Genomic DNA, 17,810 nt, shown 5'->3' with positions numbered 1-17,810 from the left:
TTCTCAACAACAAAAAAACCCTGTCACGTCTCTATCGCCGCCTGCCGCTGCCTCGCCCCATCCTCGCCGCCGCCATGGCCACCTCCGCCGCCGCCGCCGCCTCGTCACCTCCCCCCGACCAACCTCTCGCGAACAAGGCGGTCCGCGTGGTGGTCAAGGGCCGGGTCCAGGGCGTGGGCTTCCGCGACTGGACGGCCGAGACGGCGGAGTCCCTCGGCCTCGCCGGCTGGGTCCGCAACAACCGCCGCGACGGCACCGTGGAGGCCCTCCTCTCCGGAGACCCTGCCAAGGTCGACGAGATGGTCACCCGCCGCCTCCCCGTCGGCCCTCCTGCCGCCGCGGTCACCGCCGTCGTCACATCCCCAGCCGACCACATCCACCCCTCCCTCGGCTTCGAAATCAAGCTCACCGTCTGATTGGGTAACCCTGGGCGTCCGATCGACCAGAGCTAGCGGGTTCTGCACGACTCTGCTCAACTGCCGATGGTTAGTACCACCAGACCTAATTCCATATCTGACCTGCAGCATCTTCACTACTGCATTTCTTAGGCAAACTGTTATAAGAGAACTATTGTGGTCAATGTGCACAACAATGGCTTTATTCGATAAGTCCACATGGTAACAATGACTGTGTTGCTATGTATTATATCTCGGTATAGTTCTTGAATAATATAGCACTGCTGAGTTGTGATTTAAGAGCTATGGTGCCAAGATCAGATTGTTTCTGTCATTGACAAATTGGTCACATGAATTTGCCACCAAACACTTCCAAATAACCGCGATCAGCTATGAACATGACGAGCAGAGTTACACATTCGTAGAAACCTGATATTAGCTCTCCATACAAACCTTTGAATGGCATATACATTCACCTCCATCTTCGCAGATCTGCCTACCTTCTTCTAGCTAGCTAGGCCAGTGCCTGCATATAGCCATATACTGATATACATCACACTAAATTGCATAGTGTTACTCGTTCAACTTGGCAACTTGCTAGAGAACTAGATACATTTCTCTGTTCCTGATCCCATACAAACCCTGAATGACATATGCATTCACCTCCATCTTCACATATTTGTCTACCTAGCTAGCTAGGCCAGTACCTGCATGTAATGATATACATCACACTACATTGCATAGTGTTACTCGCTCAAACCTTCTGTTGCAGCTCCACCATGGACTTGTCCTTCCCCTCCTCTTCCTCGTGGTGTTGCACGGGCTTGTACGTGTATTGTCTAGCACATATCAGATAGTACACCAGGTTCATGACCTGTAGCAGCGTCACGACCCAGTAGAAGTAGTCCAACTTGCCCCGGTTAATGTTGTCCAGGAGCCAGTTGGACCCGTCGGGACCGGCACTCCACCGGTGAACGATGGTGATCAGCAGTGTGCTCACGTAGCTGCCCAGCGAGATGGACAGCCAGAAGAGCGCTGTTGCCGTGCTGCGCATGCTCTCCGGCGCCTGGTCATACATGAACTCCAGGTGCCCCACGGAGTTGAACGCCTCAGCCACCCCGTGCAGTGCGTACTGCGGCACCAGCCAGTACACAGACAGCGGGGCTGTCCCAGCGTCGGTGGTTCCCCCGGCCACGGCGGCCTCCCTGCGATGGCGCTCGACGAAGCCCGCAACGAGGGAGGCCGCCACAGAGATGGTGAACCCGACGCCCATGCGGTGGAGGAAGGAGATGCCACGGTCCAGGCCCGTGCGGCGGCGGGCCAGCGGGACGAGCGTACGGTCGTAGACGAAGAGGGTGACAAGCATGGCGAGCATGGTGAAGACGGTCATGGAGCCGGCGGGGATCTTGAAGGATGAGTGCGGAGCGATGCGGCGGTCCATGGTACTCGCCTGCTGCAGGGAGAAGGTGTGCTGCTGCGACGACGCCGTGATCACCAGGATGCCCGCCGCCCAGATCGGGCCCATGCGCACCACCGACTTGAGCTCCTCCACACGGTGCACCGTGCTCAGCCGCCACAGGTTCAGCGGTTGCTTGCTGAAAGAGGCGTCCATCGTGGGCAGGTCGCCGTCGGTGATAATTGCTGCGCGATCGAAGTAGCTGCAGGATGGAGCCGAGAAACAGGTTGATTAGTTTTGAGCATTACTCTTTCCTTCATCTCATGAGTTCTTGAGGACAGCAATAATTGTTGTTCTTCCTTCGTTTTGGCGGGCTTGGCATCACTGGAACTGCTCGATTTGGGGACCAAAGTTTGGGTTACGCCAACAATTTGGGTTTTTAAGCTCCTAGTGATGATCTGAAATGAAAAGCAAAGAATTGCTGGCTGCACTTGGTGAATATAGTGTGGGTGACGTGGGATCATAGCTGAAGCGGGAATCAAAGCTTTTATCAGACAGGTCATCGAGGGACTCGGAAAATTGAAACACTCGACGTTGTGCAGTGTTAGCCGGAGGTAAAGTTGGGTAAGATTAGTAGAGAGGTATGCGTGTCGCATTTCATGGGCAGACCACTAAAAAGAAGTGTACTAATCGGAAACAAATTGCTGCTGTTAATCTATAAAGTGTTCTGTTTACAGAATAAGGAAACGACGATGACAGTAGGCAAGATGGTGTCAAGATGGCAACGGAGACGAAACTCACTGGGTTTTGTCTTTCCAAACTCATCCCCACAAGAAAATCGTAAGCCCGTCCCGTCACCATGTGCGGGGCTAGCTTTTTGTCCGTCCCCTAAACTCATCGGGTTTTCTAAACCCACGGGAAATCAACATATTTAAGCAAACATAAGGACTGGAGCTCTACCGCTTAGAAATGGAACTCTATCACTTGTGCTAAATGTTGATTCTGAGGCAACCGTGCTAACCGGAGTTGCAAAAATATCACGTGCTAGCAGCCTCAAATTTGGATAGCGTATTCCGCCAACTTTTCACCAATCTAACATACTAAATTTATTTTTGGACAATGGAACTAGCTCATTTTTCAAGGAATGGTCTAGCTCAGATTTCACCCTAAAAGATGTTGGCCATTTTTTTAGCAACACGTTTATTGAAGAGTGACATAAGGACTGGAGCTTGCAAAGAAGAGAATGAGCAAGATGGATGTCCATGATCATCATCACTCTCAAGATTGTACTCCTCGAATACGCTTATTGTAGTATTTTGACGGGATGGCGGGTTTCAGGTTTGGGTAATGCTGAAACGGGTTTGAACCCGTGAAACGTGTCGGGTTTTATACTTTACCCAATAGCAGCCCCGCGGGGTTGAAAAAACGCCCATCTCCGTCCCCTAATAGGGTAAAAACCCACGGGGACGCGGATTTCGGGGCCTCATTGCCATCTAGAAGATGGTGTCGAGCGTGTGGTGAACGAGTCATTAGTTATCTGCTCTCTTTTTTTGACATTAGTTGTCTGCTCATCTTGGTTAGTCACAAGGACGCGAAGGCTGGCAAACCAAGTAGATATATTTTGTGCTTTGCTGAAATCCAGCGCAAAGTTGGGTGGGTTTTCGGTACAGACGTGGGAAACATGACTCGAACACAACATATTTTGAGCTAGAACTGGAACTGCGCCGCTGAAATCCAGTCCAGCGGCGGCTATCGTCCCATCTCAGCGCAGCTAGAGCACTCCAGCTCAGGGGGAGTATGCTCGTTTTTGGCCTCATTTGCTTTTTATTTTTTGAGGGGCTTTGGCCTCATTTGCTGACATCGCCTTCTAATCTCCTACGTCCTCTTGTTCATAAATGATCTTGGACCATCTAAATTGGCTGGCTACATACATATATAGCTGGTACGCTGGTAGCCTCTAGTACTCGCAGTATCTTATCGTCGTTGCTGACTTGTAATGTTCACGGTCTTACGGGGATTACACATTCTGACTTGTGATCATACGATGCGGATTTTATTCCTTTCTGATGGAAGGCTGAACTTTGTAAAGCTTACTGTGCTGGAGGTGGTTTGGCTAGTACTCCCTCCGTCCAAAATTACTTGTTGTTCAAATGAATGTATCTAGCACTAAAATAATGTTAGATATATACATACATTTGAGCGACAAATAATTCAAGACGGAGGAGTAAGTATTACCTACGTCCTAAAAACGTGTCTAGATACGGCAAATGTAAGACAAGTAATTGGGAGAGGAAGTATTTTGTTACTATATATGGAACAGAACCAAACCAGTTGAACCATGACCGCCGGAAAATCCAGCGTCGTTACTTAAGGGAATTCTGGGATCCAAGAACTCCTAGAAAAGAAAAGGAGAGGTGGTTGACAGAAGGCGCGTCACGCACGCACGTACCTGAGCTGGTTGGTGTGCACGAGCTTGCCGTACATGGAGATGGGCGCATCCATCTCGTCGTTCTCGTAAAGCCTCCCGGGGTCGTCCACCCTGGGGACGCGGCGCTTCCGGACGGCGGCAACGACCACCTGCGCGAGACGCGTGAACGGGCTGCCCGACGGGTCGAGCCGGCGGTACATCGGGTACCCGCCGACGAAGGCGACGACGGAGACGCCCATGCAGAAGGCCGGCACGCCAAGGCCCCAGCCCCACCCCACGTTGTCCTGCACGTACACCACCGCCGTCACGGCCACCAGCTGCGACGCGCCGTTGCAGAAGTAGTACCAGTTGAAGAAGCCCCACGTCCGCGCGCGCTCCGCCGTCTGCGACTCGTCGAACTGATCCGCCCCGAACGCCACGATGCACGGCCGGTACCCGCCGGCGCCCACCGCGTTCAGGAACAGCGACACGTAGAGCACGGCGAGCTGCCACGGCAGCGCCTGCTCGCACGCGCCGCTGCCGCCCCCTGCCGCCTTGCACGGTGCCGGCCGGAACTGCGGCAGCGCCGCCGACACCGTCAGGAGGGCCATCCCCTGTCATGCAAGAAGTAAGCACCAGCGTCACGTACAGTTCAGCTCTGCTTCGTATGGGTATCGTCGCCGTCTACGTGCGAAACAAGTGTACGTGTACGCACGAATTGGTAGACGACGGAGGCGCCGGCGATGGTCCAGAAGCGGCCGATGCAGGCGTCGGCGAGGTAGGCGCCGATGAGCGGGGTCATGGCGGAGGTGCCGCCGAAGTTGGTGAGGGTGGTGGCCGCCTTGGCCAGCGGCATGTGCATCTGCTGGGTGAGGTAGGTCAGCATGTTCGTCGAGAAGCCCACCACGGCAAGCTTCTCCGCCACCTCGTTGGCTGCAGCGCGCGAGCCAAGCCAACACACACAGTTTAATCTTAAGCAACCAGGCGAATTCGAAGTAGTAGTTCGCAAGAGACTGTATAATTTGCTCACCAAAGATGAAGGGCATTGTTCTGAGGCCGCCCTTCTTCTTCCCCTTCTTCCCGTCCATGGCCGCCCCAGCCGCTATTGGTTGCGCCTGTGGTGGTAGCGCTGCGGTGGTGCACTCGGTTGTACTACATGCAGCCACTCCTCGCTGCATCGTGGATTCGTGGTAGCAGCAGCAGCTTGGCTTCACATATTTATAGCTAATAAGCTAGCTGCCAGTGCCAGCCAGTGCCAGTGCCATATGCCACTAGACTTACTACTGCAAGCTCTGAGGCTAATTTACACGAAATAGGGAAAACTGCGGGACAATAATCTGAGGTTAATTTGCAGTATTTATGTGATATTTTGCGCACTTGGAATATACGGCTGCTTCTGCCACTGGCTAACTGCCATTGCAAGTCCCCTTTCTTCTGTATTCCTTTTCACATTTCCGAACTAGGGACTAGGGGCTGGGGACTTCACATGTGTGATGTGTCTATATCACAGCCAGATCTTGGCAAAGAGCTAGGCAGTGGCAGGACCAGTGCTAACTGAGATGGACTGGAACAGGAACATTAAGAGTAAGAAGAAAATATGAATATCTGATGGGCAATAAGCAATGAGTGGAGGAGCTAGTTATTCATTTGAGGGGAAGGGCTAAAGAAATGGATGATATCGAGTGGATGCAAAAGGGCAAAAGAAAAAGGAGTTCGAGGACTGCAAATTCTAAATATTACACGAGTAAACCTAGCGGAAGAATGAGGCACAATCTAAATATCGTCCTTGAAAGATGGAAATAATGTCATCGAGGGATGGGAAAGTTTGATGACTCATATTACTAATTTTTTACATGGATCTGTTTGGTTAGTCTCAGGATGCATCTATTTATGCTAATTTCCATTTTGATCATGTCGCTGAACGCTGATCCTCAGGTTATATTAATGAGATGTTCCTGGCTGAGGATTCTCTAGATGATACTTAAAAAAAACTTGTGTTCGCTGTTCATCATAATCAATAAAGCTCATGATCCAGATGGTTTTCTCATCAAATTTTATCAGTAAATTTACTCTTAAGCATTTCTTTGATGATTCCTATAATAGAGAACCTCGATGCAAAAAGGCTTAATTATAGTACCATCACTTTAGTCCCAAAGAGTCTCTGGAGCTGGCATAATAGAGTACAATAATTTAGGCTAATTTGTTTACTCAATGCTAGCGTCAAATTATTGACTAACGAGATCTCTACTATAATAGGTTGTGTGAGTGTGTAGAGGACATTATTCACCACTGCAAACAACCTTTCAAAAAGGGCACACATTTTATGGCAGGGGTGCTGATATTGCATTAGGTTTTGCATGATAGGCATAAAAAAGTGGAGCATGTGTGATAATATTAATTGGACCTTTCTATATAAAATTATATAACTCAAGGGGTTTTTAGATCAGGTGGTTGAAATGATCACGAGAATAATAGTCGAGGAGAGGGTGTGTGTGTTAAGGTAAATAATGCCTTTTCTTTAGGGGAAGGTAAATAATGTCATGGGATCATATTTCACTACATATAAAGGAGCGAGGTAAGATGAACCAATAGCACCCCCTTCTGCTTACCATTGTCATATTTAAGTCAACAAGCTCATGGAAATGGAGCTATTAAAGGTGTGACCTCCAATTAGTAGGAACATGGAACTGTCAATATGCAATGTGCAGATGACACTATGCTCCTATTAGATGATTGGGGGGAAAACAATCCAGAAACCAGAAGTTTTGTTTCCTACCCCCTTCCGGATGGAGGGAGTATTAGAGAATGGTATTGTCCAATATGCAAAAACACTACCATGTCATCTGAACGTACTGTGCAATGGTCTGAGAGAACAAACTATATGCAATTTTGAAGGTCAAATTTGTCTAGCTTACACGTTTATAGGGAAAGAATATAAATTCAAGGAACCATCAAGGTGCCAAAAGTAAATTATTTTCTTAAGAAGAAACTCACAACTAATTTTGAGATTTCGAGTTCAAAGCATGCATTTGAGGGCCTATTTGATTCCTAATATTCTAAAAATGCGAGAATAGGAAGAATGTGGGATTGGTATGTCATGCACATACAAATCTTGTAGGACTTTGGTTTCTTTAATTGCGTCACAGGAAAAACCAAGGATTCTTTCAAGAGATTTGAGTGGAGTTGAATTTCCTATGAAATGTAGTGCAAAGGAATCCTTAGAAAAGAAAGCCTATAAGGATCAAATCCTATGAGTCAAACTATAATGGAAAGATTCCTAATGATTTGAATCCTCCAAAATTGTTTTTAAAAATTATACAAAGAGGCCTCAAGGCTTCAGATGGTAGGATTGTGCACCTACTGTTCACCCGAACTGAACTTTATCCACCTTCAAAAGGAACAAAATGATCTATGAGGTTTGTTCTTCCAAGTAGAATTATATAGAAAATTTCTCGCCACCTAATCACAAAGTCATTTCCTCAGATTAAAAATATAAATGTACTCCCTTCGTCCCATAAAGTAAGACTCTCGACGTTTTTGCAAGTTATATGGGACGTAGTAGAATACTCCCTCCGTTCTAAAATAGATGACCCAACTTTATACTAACTTTAGTATAAAATTGGGTCATCTATTTTGAAACGGAGGGAGTAGATCTTATACATACATAGATTGTTGAGGTTTTTTTTACTTTCCCTTCTTTTTGCTCTATTTATGGAACTATGGACAGAGCTTTTCTACATGTATTATATTTTGTGAAGGGCGGTGTATAACTTCCAGTCGACCTTAAATGGTGTTACACTCAAGGAAAGCACGTGCAAAGCTACAAAGTACTACAACCAAAAAACCATGAAACAGTTCTGTCCTCTGCAAACCATAGCGATGCTATATTTTTGGTGCTCTGTCCTGCCACTCCTCTTCCATTGGTAGGTCAGCACCTCTCCTCCTTCGCCGCTCCACCGGTGTGAGACTGCAGGGAGGTGACGATCTTTCAGATAGAGTTGTAGTTTTTGCTGCTTTAGGGCTTTTATAAAGTTGTGCGGTGGAGTGTCGATGATGATGATGATGATGATGACAGCGCTGAACTAGCAAATAATGTTTCCTCGAGGTTCCTTATCTCGATGGTGTCAGTTGCGGTGTCGTTGAAGGCTCATTGATGTAGATCCATGCCGGCCATTCCGGACAGTAAGGTTAGGGTTTGCAAGGTTTATCATCGTGGCGATGATTGTGGCCTTCCTTTGTGGTTTAGTCCACCGGCCTCCTCACCGTCATGTTGGTGCAGCCTCTGGTGCCGGCGTGAGGCTTGTGAGCTTTTTGGAGGTTGGGACCATATGTTCGTGGATCTTCCGGCGGTGACAACTTCGATGACTTCTCCAGGACGCTGGTTCGATAGAATCGTGGCCTTGATGACATCCCATGCGCGATCAACAACGACAGTCTAGCTTCGGTGATGTATTTTCTTTATCTTTCAAGAGCGTATGTACTGCTGGTGAAAACTACTGCGTACTACGTAAAGGACAAGGCTATAGCGCCACGGACAACTGGACATCACCAGATCGTACATATCTGTTCGGCCACACATTGCGCCATTTGCTTCCCCTTTCACTTCCGGAGAGCAACCAATGGCTGGATACTGGATACCATGTCGCCCGGACGGTATGAACGCTTGAACCGAATTCGGCGAGACAGGGGCCAGTGCGTTCGTTCGTATGTGTGTGCTCAAGGTTTTTCCGGCCTCGAAAGTGTTCGTGCTCAAGACTTTCCATGGAAGAGAGCGTCGGTACATTGCTATCTGAAAGCTATGGCCCGGCGGTGAATCACCGTCGCCTGTAGATGATGCCTACGGTACGCATACAAGCAGAGATGACGCAGAAGTGAGCCCCTTCCCGTTGTCGCTTGCGTCGCCCGGCGCTGTATGAGAATCCTGTTTGAACGAGACCTCCGGCCAGCATCGACAGATCTTGCTAGGCGAGTTATCAACTGGATGAGCAGATTGCACGTGTTTTTGACCGCCTGATTAAATGGTTCATACGATGGATTGTTTGCCAATTGCAGGCGAGAGATATGGGATTGCGTTGCCCCTGAGAAAAAGAAGATTTTCAACAACGACAACAACAAAATGTGATTTCGGTGGATGCGTGGCTGGTTGAGGAACGTACGTCGATCGGAACGTGTGGCACGCAGCAAAAAACCGCGAGGAAACATGCTCTATTAACTGTACCTATCCCTAGGCACGAACACAACCGTATCACGATCCATATGCTACCAACAACAGGATAGGAAAAAGGCGAATCAGCTAAAGGTATAGCGTGACTGCAAAAGCCGATCCTCGCGGATATACCAACGCCCCAATCATGCAATGTGGCGCTTGGCCGCTGAAGCCAGCTTGTGACTAAGTGTAAGTGGTGTTCATTTCAGTATGACCGGTAAAACTTCCCCAAGAGACCACGACAGCAGCAGAATCGCTGAATCACCAATCAAACGATCCTGATCCGGTTATTCTGCCGCCCACAAATCATATGATTGAGCTAGCAAGCTAGCTACGACCGCATTAACATATTGCCATCCTATCATAATTGAAGCGTGCTTGGACCAACCATGCATGCATCCGGTCCATCTCTAGTGGTCTCGTGGACGACCATCTTCTCGCCTTCTTGTCACAATAGAGCGCATGCGCGGCCGACCGCACGGTACGGTAGGTTCGCATCGGTGTCCCCTCACGAGAGCTACCTAGCTACTCCGGCTAGTACGTGCTGGGACCAACCGAGGTACACGTTACAGTGCCTACGAAACGGACGTGAGCAACTTGACCTAGCTTGGCCCAGTTTAAGTTTTGTTTGTATTCCTGCAGCTACGCGTGCAGTGCGTGAGTGTCCGGCCGTGGTGAAAGGAGAAGTGAGGCCAACTCCATCGCGTGATCCTATCCTATCCGCCCCCGTCTGTTTACGAGACGGTCCAGCGCGCGGGCGCAAACGGACTTTTGCCCGCTTTGTGTCCGCTTCCGACCCATCCACGGCCCAAGTTTGCGTCGTTTTTGGGGTGAAACGGACACCACGCGGACGCGCGAGTCATCTGCGCGTGTCCTCCCCTGGCCCGCTCGTCGGTGGCACAGGACGAGCCTTTTTCTATCCGTCCCCCTCCCTTCCTCCGGCCGCATCCACTCCACTCTTCCCCACTCTTCCCCTCTCTTCCCCTCGCCGCCGCCAGCCACCCGCCCGCTGCCATTGCAACCGTGCAACTTGGACGCGCGCTTGCCCAGCCCCTTCCTCTCGTCGCCGCCGAGCTACCTAAGCACGGTCACCTTGTTTGCGCACCCGCCGGCCGGATTTGGGGCGGATCCGGTCGGTCTTGAGCTCGCCCGGCTGTGGGAGGCTGGGCCGCGCCATGGACTGGCCGGGCACCTTGCCGGAAGGCCCTGGCAGGGCCGCAAGGCCACATGCAGGCAGTGGCTCGTCCTCTAGCCGCTAGGATCTGCATCGTCGGTGGTCCGCCGACAGATACGCGAATGGCGGCCGGCCGGGCTCGGTGCTTGCGCAAAAGCTCGTCGGCGCACCGTTGCCCCTCATCAAGTGCGACCACTGCCCAAGGGTGGTCGTGCGCCGCGTGTCTACGACGCCGGAGCACCCCGGATGGGTGTTCATCAAGTGCTTAAACGATGGGGTATGTGCTCTTTTTAGCTTCGGTTTGTGCTTTTGGATTAGACTAGTGGTGCTAACTTTAAGTTTTATTGTGTAGAACGGATGCAAGTTTTGGTATTGGGAAGAAGAGTACATCGATATGTTGATAGAGCGAAATGTAGTGCATGTTCGTGTACTTTTAGCTAGCCTAGAGGCTTTAGATGAGACAAGTGCACTTGTTGCTAGATTAGAGGCTAGGCACGATACTACGTGCGAAGAAGCAACAAGGCACGATACTACGTGTGAGAAAGCAACGTCGACTTCTGGCTTGAAGAAGAAAGGAGGGTGCAACGTCGTGCCTCCTCCACAGATCAACAATGAGTGCATCGAGAAGGCGCTAACCCAACTCAAGGGAGTAGTTATGGAAGTTGGGTATCTTCTCAAATGTATTCTTGTGGTTCTTGTTTTCTTTGGCCTTGCTTTACTAGTCAAAATGTAATGATGTATTATCATGTACCAAAAATGAATGATAAAAAAAAGTTAAGGACTTGCAAAGAAATATACGCGGACAGGATGAGGCAAATGGATGCGGCCGCGCGCTGGGCGCACGGCCACCGCATCCCACGACAGCCCAGACACGACCCTAAATCCCTACCCAAACGGACAGAATCCGGACAAAACGGACGTCCGTTTGGGATCGCGCGGTGGAGTTGGCCTGACAGGACCGAAAGTTTTGTTTTGAATACAACTTGGTATGATTTGCGTCTAAAGCTGCAAAAGCACCAAGCTGTTGATTGCAGCTGAGGGACAACTTGAGAAAGGAGAGGGCCATCGGAGAGAATATCTGTTGAGAATTCTTTTGCACGATAGATGTATGTAAGTTGATTGAATTTGCAATTTGGGTAAGTCGGTTTTGAGGGAAGTGGAACGGTTGAAGGAAGAAAGAAGGCCGGACGTTGGATCTTTAATCTAATGGTTGAGAAAATTGACTTACCCAAAATATATTTTCAGGCGACTTATCGAAAATTTCTTGTGAGACGCAAACTAGCATTTTGTGGCGCTAACTCAGCATTGTGTCGATTGATGGAAATTGCTTAGGCTTGGTTGAAATGTTGGCTGGATTTGAATCGATTATTAAGGAGCATGTTCGATGCATGGCAGACGGTGAAACTAGTGTTCGTGACCTTGGCCATGAGATTCAAAATGAGTTAATACATTTGCTTACTTCTGCAATGAAGTCTGAGATAATTAAAAATTAAAAAACAAAGTATTTCTTCGTGGCTAATTTTAACATGGTTCCTCTTACCTTCTCTTTTCACATGAAAGCTAAAAAGGTAAGAGTATTACTTAGACCAATTACTTAATGAAATAAACGACTCAAATCTATACTCTTACCTCTCATGTGAAAAGAGGGGGTAAGAGGGACCATGTTAGCAGACTAAGGCATAGCCTAGTGGTGGGAAGGGGCTGATGCCTTCTACCCACCCAGGTTCAAGGCATGGTACTTTTAATTTGGATTTGTTGCACCAATTATACTGTAGGAGGTTCCCTTACAAGCTTTCTGTCAAAAAAAAAAGAGGGACCATGTTAAAACTGCTCTCCATGATACTTGACTGTACCCCTGACGCGATCCACCAAGAGGAAATGTCTTTGGTTATATGTTTTGTTAATGCATCTTTCACTTTTGTTTCTATCGAATAATCCTATTTAGGACTTTTGAACGTAAATGATACATCCAAGGGCCTTTGATGTTTTGAAGTACTCAAGAATCTTGATATGGACATTGATGATGTGAGGGGATAATAGTTTGAATATAAAACATATCAATCAAGGGGTTCAAAAAATACTTTTGAATATAAATCCTTGAGCTTTTTATGCACCACGTGGTTATGCTATGGCCAGAACTTGCGGTAAAGTTAAGAAAGAAACAGTTTGATGGAAAACCCAGATGATATGATGATCGGGCTACTGCTCCAATCAAAGGAGATTTGAACAATATAAACATATCAAAATAACTTTTTTCTTGCTTCTGGTGCACTAAACTATAAGGTGTATTACTTTTTTCCAAAAGTCAAACCTTTCTATGTTTGGCCAAGTTTTTATAAAAAGTATTAACATCTACAATCCAATTAAATAAAATAGAAAAACTATTCTATGATGACTATAATGATACTGGTTTCGTATTGTAAATACTGATATTTTTCTCTATAAACTTCATCAAAGCTAAGGAAGTTGGACTTAAAAAAAACTAATACTCTCAAATTTTGGAACGAATAGAGTATGAGCTCAAATTAATCTTGTAGTTGTCTTGAGGCTGCACTGAAGAGTGGCGAACACTTTGATATTGATGCATGGTAGTGTGTTATATGTTGAGTTGAGCTACTTAAAAATTTCATCCCAATGGATAGCATGGGGCATATTGATATATTGAAATTTCTTAAATGCCTAGATTGCTTTTCTAATGCAACTATATATTGTGTAAATAATTTTAGTAACTATTCGCTTGCATCAGCCGAGACAAGTTTTTCTAAATTAAAACTAGTTAAGTAATATCTACATTTGACAATGACACGAGAAAGACTTAGTGGGTTGGCTAGTATATCAATTGAAAATATTGCTCCAACCAAACAAAGCAGTGGGTCCCCATCTAGCAGCGCCCGCGATGGCTCCCGCGACCCAGCGCCCGCGGCCGGCGGCGCCGCCTTGATCTCCTCCCCCCGTCCGCCATTTCAACCGCCGCGACCAGATTCGGGCAGCTCTTCGCGTCCTCTCTCGGGTGCACTCCTTCTCCCCTCAAGGCTCTCAAGGTGCTGCCCATGGCACTCGCGTACGCCTCGTCTTCTTCGACCCCGTCGACTGCTGCCGCCGCGATGGCCGCGGCTGCTCTTGCCTCCCGCAAGGCCGACCCCACAGCTGGTGGCCGCTTGTCCCGCGCCGGCACTGGACTCCCGCCGAGGCCGGTTGTGGCAACATCTCCGGCGGCGCATCCTCCCCTGCCCGGCGTCGCCGCAATGTCCACCCTGGGCATAGAGTGTGCTGCTCCGGATCCCCGTGCCCCTGGCCTGATGGATGGCGGGCTTGGGTCCCAGCCGCCGCTGCGGCTTGTGTGTCTCCCGTCCACGGGCTCTGGTGACGCTACTTCTGCTTGCGCCGCGCAGTCAACCCCGACTGCTACTGTGGGTGCGGGTGCGTCGTCCCCGGCTATTGCCGGTGCTGCTACGTCGTCCTTGGGCCCTGCGGAAGTCCCGCCGTCACCACCGGCTGTTGCTGCTAAAGCGCCATCTACAACTGCTGCTGGCTGCGCTACATCGACCTCGAATAATGTGGAAGTGATGCCGTCCTCAACACCTGCCGGCACTGCATCGGGTCTGGACCTGGAGCGATATGTTTCATGGAGCTCCCTTACTAACGACGAAGATGATGATGAAATAGCCCCGCGGACGCCACCGCCGGCTGCCAAATACTCAGTTCCGGCTACTCGGTCAGGTGTGACGTGTGATGCAGATGTGTGCGGAGATTGGCAGGAGGTGCTGCCGCGGCGACACATACAACGCCTAGACTCTCTGATCCCTGCATTGGCTCCCCGTCCTGTCCCTTCTTGGCTTCGTGGTAGATGTTGCAGATGCCTCCTTCCTGGTCACCGTACAGCGGTTTGTCGAGATCCTTTTAGGTGTTCTCGGTGCCTTGAGAATGGTCATCGAGCACGTGAGTGCCGCAATCCCTGGCGTCTCCTCAGCTTTTTGGAAAGCCCTACCGTGTCACCATTGCCACGCCTTCCCGGGCACCAACAAGCTCTAGCTCCTCGCAAGGTCCAGAAAGAAGCCTCGCCCCTCTCGAAGACGTTTTGTTGTGATTCTTGGGCATCGATTGTTGCTGCTCCTGCTGGCTCTATGGCCTCGACGGATTTCCCTGTGCGGCCTGCCTTGGAGCGGCAGGCCAAGCTGTTGCACTCTGAGCTCCTTGGTATGACATCCCTCCAGCTTCAGGAAACGGTCCAACCTCTTCGTGATGTCATTGACTCCATGCAAGGTTGGATGTTGCGGATGGAGAGCTTCATGGAGCGTGTTGAGGCTGCACTTGGCGATCTCTCCATGGCGCCGCCTGTGTTGCAGACTGCTCATGTATTGCGTCCTTTGGTTGTGCCTGTTGACACCTTCGAGGTCGGGATGGGTGCCGAGCTTCATGGTCGTTTCTCCCCTCGTGCTAGAGCATGTTCTCCGTCGTCAGCCTCTGAGGGACTGGACAATGATGTGGTTGTGACTCCGATGCTGGAGATCATGCCTGAGTTGCGGGAGTTGTGTGAGGGCCCGGTTCTGCCTCTGTCCGTCGAACAACGGAAGGTAGACCCCCCCCCCCCCGAGATTTTGATTGTGGCTTTACCGCCATCATCGCCCCTGGAGTCTAGCTAGATACCTGATGCCAAGGGGTGTGGTGATTTGGACGTTGCAGTCTCTGCCATTCCCTCGTCTGCGACCATCGAGCATGTGATGCCTGTGAGTGACATGACCACTGAGCCAAGTGTGGTTGCACCTACTCCAAATCCAAATGCTCTCTTCGCGAAAGAACTTTGTGACTTGCTCGCCAGTGTGGAGGTTGCTAGACCTGGTTTGGGCAGGTCGATTGCTTGCCTTCTGACGGGGACACCAATAAGAGGCAAACACAAGAAGGTGGGAAAAGGCAAGAGTGGTGCCATAGGCAAGGCGTCTCTGGCTACTTGATGGATGATCTTCATTCTCTCGGCCCATCCTCTTGGATTGGGTCGTCGTTGTGGGTTGGAACGTGTTTTTTTAGAAAAGGAGGATGACCACCGGCCTCTGCATCTGGGAGATGCATACGGCCACTTTATTGATTATTCTCGAGGACCTTACAAAGTATTACAACAATGAGCCTGAATCCACCGTCTTGGCAACACATGCCGCTACTACTATCCAAAATGATGAAGGGGTGCTAGCTAGACCACTACCCAAACCACTCACCTAAGCCTAACATCAAAAACCAGAAGCCGAAACATATTCGGAAGCCCCAGCCGAGCCACATACCGGGTCTGGGGCACAATCCGGTCAGACGCACTCGTGTGTCGTCTCCGCCATCTTCCACAGGTCCGTCTTCAGATCATATTGAAGCTTCTACCTTGTCTGGCCACTCTGCCATCGACGCCCCCATGACACCAGACAACATCCTCCTCCTGCACGAGTCCATCTCCGCGCATCAGGCATCGAGTCTCCACAGCACCATGCCGTCGAGATCCGCCACCATCAATGTGTAAGATGAAGCACCGCTCCATCAAAGTCGCCGTCCTCTAGTCCCTCGAGTCCGTGTGCACCTCCAAGAATGACGCCCCCAGGGGGGAAACGACACCAGAGAGCCGCCGTCATCCGATCTACTGATCTAGGGTTTCCCCCGGAGGTATCAGAGAGTGGCCTTGAACATCTCCACGGCGATGCCTTCAGGAAGGGAACGACGCAGACAGCGTCGCCATCGCCGGCCTTGGCAATAGCCAATAGCAGGTTTTCACCCAGATCTGATCGAAGACCTCCATCTCTCGTGCACGGGTCGCCGCCGTCCTTGCCGGGATCTGGATGATCCCGCTTGCCAGATCTCAGCACGGAGAAGCCCCCCCATCGAGACCCGCCGGCCGAGCAGGGGAGGCCGAGGCCGCGCCCACAGGATCAGTTCCGCGATGGATCCAAGCCCGCGCCGCCGCCCCGGAGTCTGCCCCGCGCGCAGCCGCCACCGCCCGCCGAGGCTCGCCGCCGCGTGCCCCGCGCCCCATCATGCACACTTCTTTTAAATGGGAGAGATTTTCACTTCCCGGCCTCTGCACCAACCAGGGATGCATACGACCATTTTAATATGAGTACCAAGATAAACATGGTCCTCAGAATTTTTTAAATGAGTATCAAGATATTTCTTGATGAGAGGTTTCACCATACACCAAGCCTTGATCCTCAATAAACGGGGGAAAACCCCTGTGCATCACCTGTCAATTCTAGGAATTGAACTCAGGTCGCTAGGCTGCACAACCGCATGCCCAACCACTGAGCCAAGGCTCTCCTTGCGGGTTGGAAGGTGTTTGATGTCTTATATCGAGGTGTTCTTGTCGGGGGTCACGTGGCGTAGTAGCAATGTCGAGGTTTGTGGATGTTGTGTAATCAAAGAGTCCGGCGGGGGCCGCCTATGCGGTTGTGGGGTTTTTCTTGCCACGTGAGTAGTTAGTCCGTCCTCCGTTTGTATTGGTTTTCGCCCGGTTTTTCTTTAATTAACTGGGCAATTCTCTTCTTCTTAATTAATCGATGAGGCAAAACTTTTGCCTCCGTTTCGAAAAAAAAATATTGCTCCAGAGACAGGTTGCTCATGAAATCTAATTAAAGATTTCATATCAAGAAATGGTCACACAATGTGGCTAAAAGAGTAAAAGAACCCAAGATTTTTCTTTTGGCGTGATATAATTCTTCGAGGGATCTATGGTACTACAGCGATTAATGAAAATATTTTATGGGTCGCACTGGTGCCCAAATTTTGGGGTGTGGCCCAGGCATGACTGGCGGAATACCGTGGGTGTCAAAGAACAAGTGACAAAGGCAAGAGATGTCATTCGACAGGGAGGGGCAGGCAGTGACTGATGGACCGATCATGCATCCTACTATTGGAGAAGAGGGGGGAACGTGCACGTATACTTTATCTTTCGCACCCCTGCTCGCTCACATCTTGCACAGTCCGTCTTTGGATCCAGACAAGGGAAGGGGGTCCTTTTGCTTTTGGAGAATGAAAGGAAGAGGCAGGGGTGTGAGTTCTGGGGCGAGAGAAGAGCCATGGAATGAATGTTCAGCTCCAAGGAGATGTCAAACAGATGGTGACAAGACAACTCACAAGGTCTGGGGCAGCCGGCTGTCGACCGAGCTGTGCTTGTACGTGTGGTGGACAATGTGGGATCGAGGCCAGGATCCTTCCCGTCAGAAGATAGGCAAGGCTGGGACTCTGAGTTGATTTTCCGGGGA

The 17,810-nt window shown here is 49.9% G+C and overlaps 2 protein-coding genes across 2 annotated transcripts; one reads left to right on the top strand and one right to left on the bottom strand.

The window, feature by feature from the left end:
• Window positions 1-695, top strand: LOC123161878 (acylphosphatase). Its single transcript, XM_044579694.1, has one exon. The coding sequence runs from the start codon at window positions 75-77 to the stop codon at window positions 414-416; it is 342 nt and encodes a 113-aa protein (XP_044435629.1). The 5' UTR covers window positions 1-74; the 3' UTR covers window positions 417-695.
• A 111-nt stretch (window positions 696-806) lies between these two features.
• Window positions 807-5,645, bottom strand: LOC123161877 (protein NRT1/ PTR FAMILY 3.1). The gene is made up of 4 exons (XM_044579693.1): window positions 5,229-5,645; window positions 4,914-5,131; window positions 4,241-4,812; window positions 807-2,053 (listed from the first exon to the last, which is right to left on the bottom strand). Exons 1-4 carry the CDS (start codon window positions 5,374-5,376, stop codon window positions 1,150-1,152), a joined length of 1,842 nt encoding a protein of 613 aa, XP_044435628.1. The 5' UTR covers window positions 5,377-5,645; the 3' UTR covers window positions 807-1,149.
• Between the last annotated feature and the right edge of the window lie 12,165 nt (window positions 5,646-17,810).

Source organism: Triticum aestivum, chromosome 7B, assembly GCF_018294505.1.
Source record: "Triticum aestivum cultivar Chinese Spring chromosome 7B, IWGSC CS RefSeq v2.1, whole genome shotgun sequence".
Lineage (NCBI taxonomy): Eukaryota > Viridiplantae > Streptophyta > Magnoliopsida > Poales > Poaceae > Triticum > Triticum aestivum.
The sequence above is the reverse complement of the archived record's forward strand: the minus strand, read 5'-3'. Positions and strand labels throughout refer to the sequence as shown.